This window comes from Serinus canaria, chromosome 4A, assembly GCF_022539315.1.
Source record: "Serinus canaria isolate serCan28SL12 chromosome 4A, serCan2020, whole genome shotgun sequence".
Classification (NCBI taxonomy): Eukaryota; Metazoa; Chordata; class Aves; order Passeriformes; family Fringillidae; genus Serinus; species Serinus canaria.
This window is the reverse complement of record NC_066318.1, coordinates 11,946,565-11,958,499: the sequence shown is the minus strand read 5'-3', so window position 1 is coordinate 11,958,499 and position 11,935 is coordinate 11,946,565. Positions and strand designations below refer to the sequence as shown.

At 41.7% G+C, this 11,935-nt stretch overlaps 1 protein-coding gene across 1 annotated transcript; it reads left to right on the top strand.

The window, feature by feature from the left end:
- Nucleotides 1-46: 46 nt before the first annotated feature.
- On the top strand, nucleotides 47-5,356 carry VMA21 (vacuolar ATPase assembly factor VMA21). Its single transcript, XM_009090326.4, is given in 4 exon segments — nucleotides 47-93; nucleotides 95-154; nucleotides 1,791-1,900; nucleotides 3,358-5,356. Coding segments are annotated over 4 exon segments (360 nt in total). The 3' UTR covers nucleotides 3,501-5,356.
- The last annotated feature ends 6,579 nt before the right edge of the window (nucleotides 5,357-11,935 follow it).

Genomic DNA, 11,935 nt, shown 5'->3' with positions numbered 1-11,935 from the left:
GCAAGCTCCCTGGTTGCTATGGCGACGGCGCCGCCGCTCCGCGCGCATGCGCGCCTATAGCGGCGGCTTCCGGCGGGCCGAAGCGGCGGCGGGCGGCGATGGAGCGGTTCGGGCCGGGCCCCGTGAGCGCCGTGCCGGTGGCCGAGTTCAGGCCGTGAGTCCCGGGGCGGGCGGGAGAAGGGCCCGGGGACGGGAGGGCGCGGCGGTGGGGTGTGAGGAAGGCTGCGCGCTGGGCCGCGGGCATCATCAGCCCGCGCTGGGGCTGCAGCCCCGGGCAGCCGGGGAGGAGCGGGAGGGAGCGGCAGCTCGGGCCCGGAGGGGCCATAGCGGGTGGAGGAGGAGGAGGAGGAGGCCCCGGTTTGCCGTGGTGACGCTGTGTAACCCTGGGCCACCCCGAATGCCGAGCGTAGAGGCCGCCGGCCGGCGGGGAAACGTGCCGAGCTAGGCTGAGCTTATACACGAATATTTGTTTTTGCCGCGTAGGGAAGCGATGAGAGTATGTCAGTGTAAGAAAAGTATTTGTCAGCAGTGGAGTTTTTAACTTTGGTAATAAGCTGGAGGTCATCTTACTCTTCTTTGGGTAAGTGTTGATAGAATGGTTTCTAATTTCCCCAGGGAAATTTTGAATGCAGTTTTGTTCTCCACCCTGACAGTCCTTCAGGCAAACGCTGATAAAGGAAAAGAATTCGGATGTTTTTCTTTTTTTAAAGCTGCCTAAATGTATGGCAGTACATGAGCAGCCAGCAGGGCTGTTGGCTGCAGTGTAGAAGCTGTGCATGGCTGCACATAACTGTTAGAGGATGAAACCATTTTTTCCCCCATTTCCACTTTTTTTTTTCCAAAGAAAAACACATATATTTGTGTTTCAACGCCCTAAGTACTAATGTCTTTGAATGAGGCAACCTTTGAAAGTCAGAAGGGTATTGCCTGGCTTACATGTTTAGTTAAGCATAAAATAATGTAGTCAGCCAGGCAGATTGAGTGAGAACTGGTGGAAACACACAGAACCAGGCTGTGTGTGGTGTTTTGTAAACACAGCACCTGTTCTAGCAGGTCAAGTTCAAGGAGACCCTACCAAGTACATAAAATTTCATAAGCCCTCTCTTGTCAAAGGTCTTCCAGGTTTAGGTCTGTGAAGGCAAAGTTTTGGTGTAGTGGGTCTATGTTGTGACTGTTACTACACTTATTCCAGCTTTCTTAGTTAAAAACTGAGAAATTATTTTTAAATAGAGGAAGAAGACCTAATAAAAAGGAACTTGGAGTAGTAAGCTGTTAAATTCATTCGGTGTACTTCCCTTTCTATCCCAGCCTGTAGAATTTGTCATTTTCCTGGACTTGTAGTTGGTTTAGAAAAAAAAAGGGAACTTGGCAAGTTTTAATGCAGGATACTCTCATATGACATGTGCACGTGTAGCTAATATTAGATATTTAATAATTTTGCAGTAATGCACTGATAAACATATTAACATAACCCCCCTATGTTATAATGCTTGCAAAGCAGTGACAGGGAAAAGCCTAAAGATTCAATTTTTAATTTTTAATTTTAATTTTTAATTCTAGTTTTTAATTTTGTTTGTGAGCTTAGACTGGCAGAATCATTACATTGTTTTGAGTACTCTCATTTTTATTGTAGCCAGCAAATGCATACTTCAAGTCTTTATTGCTTCCAAACAATACACTTACTCAGTTCTTGAAAAGTAATCAGCTTCTGTTTGGAACAAGTTCTTGTCCTGTTTCAGGCATACATTTTGTGACTTTCTTTTGTGTGTAACTTCTCTTATTTATTTCAGAAATGAGGGTTCATTAACATCAACTTTAAGAACACTTCTATTCTTCACAGCTCTAATGATTACATTACCTGTTGGGCTATATTTTTCATCAAAGGCTTATGTATTTGAAGGTAATTTTGTTTCTGCCAATTAGCATTATTATTACAAAAGTAGAGGAGAAGCACAATCCTCTAATAGCATCTTTGTTCTTCCTGTTTTGAATATTTGTTTCCCTATATAGACAAAAGGTCCTCTAATGTCTTAATTAGAACAGAAAGTTATATAAATGATCAATGTGTCTTTCCCTGCATTGTGGTCTGCAATCCAGAATTTGCTGTTTATTATACAATGGTTTATATTGCATAGAGGTTCATTGTTCCCCTTTCCTAAAGGGTTTTTAACACTACCCTGCAGCAGACTTTTGTCAGAATTATCAGAGTTATGTTTCCTGCAGGTATTTGAGACAGAATAATGTTGTTTCTGAGGTTTATATTTTGCTTTTTGAAACATATGTGCATTTAAACAAGTTATATGCAATTTCAAATATTGAATGTGGTTGCTTCTGGAGTTTTCTTTCAATTAAAAAAAAAAAAGGAAAAGAGATTAGGGCTGTTTGTTTGAACCAGCAGCCATGTTGTAGTCCTGATTCTGCAAGGACTTATACTTACCTCCTACAGTTCTAGGAAGTTATCTCCTTCTGAAGTGGAGAGGAAGAAGGGAGAAAGCAGCTGCTTTATGAGCTTATGAGTGTGTAACCAAGTTGTTCTGAGATGATTCTCCTTTGGTATGTACTGCTGTATGCAGTACATGAAGGCTCAAAGCTCATTAACTTTCAAGATTGTTTTTAGCTTTTTTTTTTTAAATTTGAGGTGTAGCAAGCTGAGCTTTAACTTCGCTGTGTCAGTTAATGACAAGATCTGTTGGCACTGAAGGGATTGTGCTCGCAGGGTGATGGTTTTGGAGTGCTGTAATGTGCAGGTTTTGTTTGCTTTTGGGGAGACTTTGTTGGGTTTTTTAAATTAATTAAGGGAAACAATATTTCAGTGTTTAGTCTTTCAATATTTGAAAGATTATTTCATATGAGATGCATTCATGTATCTTAACTGGTGAGGCATTATTGTTTTATAGTCTGAATACAGAAGGTCATAGTCTTCTAAATTTAATTGTTCTTCTACTGTTTTCTCCTGTTTTAGTGGCAAATTATTGCAGAATTCTCCCCCTTCTTTCTCCCACCTCCCTCCCCAATTTTATTGCTCCACAAAGAGAGTTACATTTAGGAAAAAAGGATGTTGAGGTTTGTTTGGTGCTGGAAGGTACTATCAGAAAAAGTGAGTATTGTAGAACTCTAAGCTGTTGACATCAAATCTAGGTAATTTTACTTAAATACTGAATACTGCAGTGTTGCTTTGCTCCAGAAATTGTTTCAAGGCCCTTAACTGTCCCGGTGAAGTGTTTCCTGTGAATCATTTTGAGCTCAGACTTTTGATACAGGAGTAAATGTAACTTTGGTCTTTAGGGAGAATTGTGACTTGCCACGTCAGAGTTCCTAGCTCATAACTAATATTCTTTACTTTCTTTGTTTTCTCAGGTTCCTTGGGAATGTCTGACAGAGACAGCTATTTCTATGCTGCCATAGTTGCTGTAGTCACTGTCCATGTGGTGCTTGCTCTCTTTGTTTATGTAGCCTGGAACGAGGGCTCACGGCAGTGGCGCGAAGGCAAACAGGACTGAAGTGAAAATCCTCGGTGTCTGATGTCCACAGACTGTAAACCAGATTTTTTGTGAGCTGAAGGAAAAGCATTCTTCCAAATGTGTAGTACATATGCACAAAGAGGAGGCTGGTGCCTCAGTTATGGTTAAAATAAGATTTGTGCTCATCTTGATTGTGTGCTGGTGTTTTCTCTAATGGTGATGGAAGTTCTTTAGCCAGCTTCTACTATGTTGAGCAGAGGAGGCCTTAACTTGCAATTAAAGTGGAATAATTACATACTTTTGAAAACTCCTGTAGCTACTTTTGCCATGCCTAGTATTTTTCTGGCTTGCTCTGAAAAGAATATTGGCATGAAGCAAGCATTACATTTTCAAGGAATTCAATTGCTATTTAAGAAAGCTACATCACTTACTACACAGCTACAGTGTAAAAGATGGAATTTCACTTTGCTGTGAATAGTTTCCTGATTTATATGTGTTGTGGTTTAACTCCAGGCAGCAACTGAGTACCATGCAGCTGCTCACTCACAGTGACCCCTCAGTGGGGATGAGTCGGGGAATCAGGAAAGCAAAGTGAGAAAACTCATGGGTCAAGATAGTTTAATAGGTAAAACAAAAGCTGCAAGTGTAAATGTGCTGGTTTTCAGTACAAATTCAAACCATAGTCCCATGATAGCTATTATGAAGAAAACTACCTCTATCCCAGCCCAAACCAACACAGTGGGATAGGCATAATTAATGTATTTCTGTATTTAGAAGTAATTTCAAAACCAGAATTGTTTAGAAACTCAGGTGATGTCTTTCTAATGTGAAGTACAATTTTTTTTTTCAAATATATTTTTGTTGGAGTGTAAAATTCAATCTTTAACTTCCTTTTGGGAGGACTGGTATTACACATTGCTCATCTTTCTCCCTTTATGCTGGTAATGCAAAGGAAAGGGCATAGCATATTTTTTGTATGTCTTTAGACAGGTGTGTATCTCCTTGCTATTTGCTTAAGTGTGCACTTGGATTTCCCATGGTAAAGCAGTGTCAGTAACAGTAATAAACTGCTGTAATGGCTGGTAGGGGAAGGAGCAAGAGAAAACAAGCTGTAGTTGTCTGCAAATGGTGTTCTTTTTGAAGCAGAGAACACAAAAATGACCACATGGAAAATTGACTTCTCTTCATAACTACTCACTTGTACACTGTGAAATGATACAATATGTTGATTGTTTTCTTTTTTCCTTGGTTGTGTGCAGAACTTCTGTAGTCAGTGAGATTTTTGTGCTGTAAGATAACATGAATTTCATTCCACTCTTGTGCTGTTGTTAGCAAGCTTTTTAATCTCTGGCTAAAACATTTTTCCTAAAGTTCCAGCAAGGCAAACTTTCTTAACCCTGATGATGGTTGTTAAGATGTTGTGCTTGAGGTCATTCTGTTCATTTGAATTTTCCAGTTTATTGTATTAGTTTAGCCTTTCTTGGAAGTTTTTTTGCTTAATACAGGGCTTGGCATGGTTTTGGTGCTGCATGTGTCTGTGGCAAAACTTACATATAAATGTGGCAAAAATTGGTTATCTGTGCCCAGTGGCTTAAGAATTATGTCCCCAAGCCTCATTCCTGTCTTGTCCACCCCGGTCCCAGGTGTGCACAAGCATATGCAGCATGGCACACTAATGCAAATCAGTTTTTACTCTTTGTTTCTGCCGTGTTACCTTTTCTCATCCAGAGCCCCCTTGTCAGGTTGCTGCTGGCAAACTGGAGAATCTTCTCAGAGTACTTGAAGTGCAAAGTTCGTTGGTACATGGGCGTACTGGCTTCCTGTTCTCCAGTGTCTGACGTGTATGTTGTGGAACAAATACTGCCTTTAATAAAGACCTACCCTGCAATACAAGATCCAGTAAACAATATGTGCTGAATGCTTTTTGAATAATGTCTTTAATATTCCACATGTAGAGTACGGCTTAAAGCAAATCTATAGCCCTGCTCAATAGCTTAGCTTTTTTTTTTTTTTAATTTATTCACAGTGGAGAATAAGTGAGGAGTTACACTTATGAAAGACATTTATTTGGTACTAGAAAACAGTTGCAGAAAAAAATGAATGTTACAGAAGTCCAAGATGTTGACTTCAAGGGGAACACACCTGTTATGCTCTATTAGCTAGGTCCTGTGCTGTGTCTGTTTTATGTTTCATGTGGCAGAATCCCTAGATACAAAGTCAATTTCCTAGGGGTAACAGGAAAATAATTCCTTATTATAACTGTTGAGTTAAAAAAATCTGACAAGTTTGGCCTCTGCTGTACATGCAGGCACTGTAATGTCTCAGCAGTTGGGGGTAATGAGCTGAGCATTAATCCATCCCTTGGAGGATCTTTGAAGGTAATGCTTTGATCCACCACAACATTCCTGGTGAGAAAAGAGGAACTGCCTGAGTCTGCGCAGCCAGAGCCAGGTGCTGGTTTGATGCTGCCTGTGTTTCTGAGTGGGAACAATCCCTCAGGTAAAGGCTGCAATGAAAACAGCCCGTGAAGGGTTGTCCCCTTGCAGGCCCAGGGAGGTCCATGGGAGCATTCTCTTCCCTCCCTCCTTGCCAGCACTGGATATCCACCCTGGAGCAGTCTGTTCCTGTGGAGGGAACCCACACTAGAGCAGTTTGTGAGGGACTGTCCTGGGGAGGAAGGAGGGCAGGAACTGTGTGAAGAACTGACCTCAGCACCCATTCCCTGTCCCCCTCTGCCACTGTGGGGGAGGTGGAGAACTTGGGAGTAAAGCTGAACCTGGGAAGAAGGAAGTGTGGGGGGAAGGGGTTTTATTTTGCATCACCCTACTCTGATTTGATGGGTAATAAATTAATTTCCTCAAACTGGGTCTGTTTTTTCCCATGATTGTAATTAGTAAATTACTTCCCTGTGCTTTTCTCAACCCGGGAGCCTTTTGTTACATTTTCTGTCCCTGTCCAGCTAGAAAAGGGAGTGTTTGCAGGATTTTGATGGGCATTTGGTGCCCAGCCAAGGTCAAGCCCATCACATTTTAACTGATAAAAGTTGTGGAGAGATCAGAATTCTTGTTGGTTTGATTTTTTTATTTTCTATAGAATGGTGATGTGACTTTTTTAACAGTATGGTATTCTAAAGTGGTACTGTAAGCTTGTCAATTTTACTACTAGGAATGGATTTGAGACAACTCTTTAAAAAAAGATAACTGGAAAAACTGTCTGCAGAAGTCCTTCAGTACTTCACAGTTGCCTCTCGCTTCATGGTCTGTCATGTGTTTGCATAGGTTGGCAATTAGTTCAGCTAAAGCAAGCAATTGTATCTCACTGTGAGCAAATACCTTGAGACAGATTTTAGCAGAAATTTTCCACAACATTTTCCAAGAGTAAATAGACAGTGAATTGGGAAGTGGGAAATGAGTGGTTTTGCATTAGTTTTTGTCTTCTGTACTTATTAGCTGTTTTTTCAAATGCCTGCAGGACACTGTGGTGGTGAGTACCCAGCCTGTGACTGTGCAGGTGAGAGAGCAGCTTTGGTGATCATGCTGCTAACAGGAATTATCACTGATTAACGTCTATGAACTTGAAACAGTCTTTATAGCATATTTGGAACAAAATAAAACACTGCCTACTTGTTTCTTGCATTGTAAGAAAGGTCCTAGTAATAACACTCAACCTGAAAAAATCAAAACCAAACCCCAAGAAAACAGCCAAACACAACCAGCCCTACCCTCCAGAAGGCCCAAGCTCTTGTGCTATTTTCACCCTCAGGCAGAGGGCAGGCTGTGCTGCCTGATCACTCTGATGGGCCAGGGGAAGGTGTGGTGCTCACTGAGAAATTATGTTCTCACCTTTTATTGCTGAGCAATAAAATGTTTGATGTTACTGCAAGTTTGGTGGGGTTCAGCCTGCTGTGACTACTGTAGTTCAACAAAACATGCTTCAGCTTCTGACAGCCCTTGCAGCTGGGCAGGGAGTACTGAGAGCATCAGGCAGGGCTGTGGTTGTACTACTTCAGGTGAGTAAGAGATGAGAAAGCAGAGGGTCCTTAAATAACCAACAGAGCCATACTTTGTGGTATTCCAAAATACCATATTTTGGGTATGGCTGATGTAGGTAGGGTGCAGCCCATGGGGCAGGAGGAGAAGGGTCCTGTGAAGCAAAGGAGAGACTTGGGGAGATGGGCTGAGGGCTGGAATGTGCTATCATGGCTGGATATATGATGGCAAAGGCACCAATTTTTTGTTTGGAAGTGTTTATTCCACTGTTTTTCAAGAGATTGTGCAGAACCATTGGTCATACTGAATGTAAATAATACAAAATAGTAAGCTAATTCCATTTTAAACTTCCAACTAAAATTGTTCATAGGTTGACAGCTTTGCTGTGTGAGATCTGGGACGCATTTATTTACTTTGTCTTGCACAAACCTGCATTGTTACTGGCTCTGAGTCATCTCATAGGGCATGGTCAAGCCCCTGGAGTGTAAATATTTCTTTAAATATATGAAAGAGCAACTGCCACTCTAGTGTTTCATTAGCTCCAATCAACTGTCAGTTTAAGAGTAATACATAAGCTGCTTATTTGAAGGTGACAGAAAGCAGATCTTGTTGTGTCCCTGTAAGAGGAGGCCCTCAGGTGCTTGAATGGGTCTTGCAAGAAGAAATTGCTGTGTGATTCAGGGCCCCCACAGTCATTCTCTTATCTGAAGATACACCAGTGTCTGAATTTCTGAGCTGTTGGCATTGAGCTTGATTCTCTTTGTTAGGAGAAACACAGTGTTGTGTAACAATGTTGAGCTGTAGTTGTAAAAGAGGAAATGGAGGGAAGCTCTTGGGACTTGAGCTCTGTTTGAACCTAAGGCAGTAAGAAAAGGGATGGAGAAAATGCATGTAGAAAGCAGCTTTTTTAGGTGCTGGTGTCCCAGTTCTGAAAGCATGAGACAGAGCCAACTGAGGTCCTATTTCAAAAGGCAGAGATACAGACTGGGAAGTTTTGTGGGGAAGAATGCCCAGGGTGAAGAGCTAGGAAAGTTGAGTAGTTAATTTGGTGACTGCCTGGCTGAATGCATGGGATGGAGATTTTTTTAGTGCAGGTTTGCTGTCATGCTTCACAACCCTTTTGTTGTACCAGCTTTGGATGGTTCTTGCTGAGATGGTTCCCCTGTCAGCCCACTGTTTGGAGGGGTGATCAGGTGCTTACCTGCAGCTGTGCCCTTAACACAGTACAAACTGCTCACAGGCCTGCAGAAAAAGCTGTTGCTTCTTTTAGTTGCCACGTGAGACACTGTGGTTTAATAGTTTAAGTGGAAATGGCCCAGGGCATAGGCACAGGGGGTATGTTATTAATTAAAACTGTTTGTAATTGAAGAAGGATTTATGAGTGAGAGTAATAGCAGTCAGAGATTAAGAACAAACACTTCTGTGGGTGTGGGCCCATGCTGCAGGCACCATGGAGAAGATGTTTAATACCTTTGCAGTTCTTCATCCTCAAGATGCAGTTTTTCTTACTGTGCTTAAGACATTAATGTGGCCCTGCTCATGTTAGAGATCAACTGGAAGTTTGGCTTCACAGCTGGAATGCTGCTCATTTCAGGGAATGAGTCTTTGATGTGTAGGTGGTTCTGTGTCTGACTGAGAAGACAAAAGAACCCACTTTGCTCTCAAGCCACACCACACTTTGAGCCCATTCCTAGAATAATTCCTATGGAATTAGCAAGTGTTGGATGATTCTTAATGTGAAGCATTATGCTAGAGCATTGAGTTCCCTTTACAAACTTGTGTTATGTCTGCAATGCAATGCTTTTTTCTTAAGAGTCAAGTATGCCCTCACCAAAAAATTCAAACCACGGGTGATTTTGATGATCTGGGTGTTGGAACTATTTTGATGGCTGTTTGTGTTAGGTGCAGCTACCTGTTCAAATGTGGAGTGCCCAGTATCCCTGAGACTTGAATAGACACCAAATACTGTGTTTCATAGAGATTCCTCTGCTGGCCTTCATGCTTAGGGGCTTCAACCTAGCTCTCAGTTTTACTTAGTGAGAACTGGGCCTTGGGTTTTATATTTGAATTACAATGGCCTCTCCCTATATGATAATGACTGACTTATCATTAAGCCAGTTCCTTTACTCCTATCTAACATTTATTTTTAACCTGTTACAGTTCTGCAAACAGCAGCTAGTCACTCACTCCTTTTAGTACTTCTCCCTCTTCACCTTTCCTTACTAAGTGCTTTTCATGGAAGCAAATATTGCCTCTAGTGAGATATATCTTGTGATCCCCAGTTAAGATAAGGTTGAACTTTGTAGGGCAAGATGAGGCTTTTATAACACTTGGTAGGTATTTTGCTTTCCTACCTGTGTATTTTCAGAATTGTTTGTTCTATCAGGTCTGATACTTAAGGCATGAAAACAGTGATTTCAAAGGAAGATATTCCAGTTTTACAGACAATTCCTATATTAGTTATCTGTTTGTCATGGGTCTTTGGGAGGAGTAATTAACACCACCAAAAGAGCAGCATTCTTCTGTGTCATCAGATACTTACTAGGTTCAGAACAGTGGTCAAACAGTGGTTTGAACTCTGTGGTCAAATGTAGTTTTATTTTAGCTTGTTACAGGACTCAAGAACATGTAAGTACACTGAGTAGCATTGGCAGTGGGATCCAGGCTGCTTTCATTTCTCCAGCCCTAAAAGAAAACTACACTGAGCCTTTAGGTCAAGAAAACTTAGAGATCCCCTCAGGAACATGTGATGGATGCAGCTCTTCAAGATGCCTGCCCATGCCAAAATGCTGTGTTTGCTTTACATCAAGCTTATGCAAGGGATTCATTTGGAAGGAGAGCTGAGTGGCTTGTGAACTTTCTACCTCAGCTCAGCTGTGCTCTAACTGCATGGTCCAAATTGCTATTTGATGGGATAAATGATTTTTGTGTGCTTTTTATGGACTTTGTTCAAAAAGTGAACAAGTAATTAATCTCAGCAGGTAATTCTGCAGAGCACCAGAACTAATTTGCTGCAGTTCTATTCAGTTACAGATGAAGCAATGGAGTGATGTGTCTGATTACATAAGCATGAGCTCAGTTGATCATATCTGTGTGTGGATATAATACATGAACTGATTGACCAGTAAAGCAGAACAGAGTAATTTATTTTGTGTTGTCTCCTTGCTTTGTGACAAGACAGTTTTCCTTCAGTTCAGACTTGGCAGTTTGCTCATCTCAGAGCTTCATGTACAGACTGATTGACCACTAAGAGGAATGGTGTGTTTGTAGAAGCCAGTGTGCTCCAGATTCCTGTGAAAAGCAGGTGAGGCTTTGCATTGTAAGGGAAGGGCCCTTGTCTGCAATCCTGGCTTTTGGAGAATTAACAAGGACTGGTCCTGAATCAGATGATAATAGAAATGCAGAAAATTAGGTATTGGAGGTAACTGTGCCAGGACTGCTTGGGTTTGGGTGGGTAAGACTTATCCATCAGTTACAGAATGTCAACTGACTCTTCTTTTTCTCATTTGCATCCCTAGCACTGGGAAATCAGTATAAAGCCATCACCTACTCTTAACAGTCTTTGAAAAACACAATCTGTCTGTAACATTTCCTCAGGAAAAAATTGTGCTTTAAACAAGGCTTTTGAGACTTGGTACAAATTTAAGCTGCTTTAGCAAAAAAAGAGCTTTTGGATAAAACTGGTGTTGTTGTTGATGGATTTTCCTTCCCAGAATACACTGCATATTCCTTTTGTGCTAAAAACAAGGGTGAATATCACAGAATACTGTATCTGGCACATTGTACAGCATCCAGGTACCACTTGTCTTGCAGGTGCTGCCTGCTCTTCTTGCAGCTATTTCCAAAGAACAAAGTGGGATCCAGCTGCACTCCCTCTGTATGAGCACACAGGAGAGCTGGTCTCTGTCCTGATATCACCACACAGCAAGATCAGTCTGGCTAAAGGGATTGCCAACAAACACAGCAAATGTGTCCAGGTGGAAGTGTTAGTGCAGTTAGCACAGGATAGCTCCTGGAGTTCTTGGACCTGGCCTTGGAGCTATGGCACATCTATCCTTGGAGAGGTAAAGAGATTCACTTTGCTGGCTGTGGCAGATCACAGGGTCAGAACTGGAGGGCAGGTGGGAGAAGGGACTGGAACCTGAATTTTTTACCCACTGCCAGCAATATCTGCTATTCACTACCACCCATCCACAGGGATTTTCTAGGGATTTTTTTCTGGTGAGAACTTGAATCAGTGGATACCTGGACTTTTATCTAATTTTGTATAGCTTGACGCTGTCTTCAAGGTCTGCAGACATTGTAGGCCATGCTTTCCTTTCTTGTCAGTTCTGAATATTCCATTAAATCCTTGTTTCAGTACTTTTTTGCCCTTGTTCAGCTGGCTTTAGACTTTTCTGGGTTTCCTTCAGGTATACCTTTTCCCTGTCTCATCATTTCCTTCCATATCTAAAAACTTAAAGTACTAAAAAATGCTCATTGAAA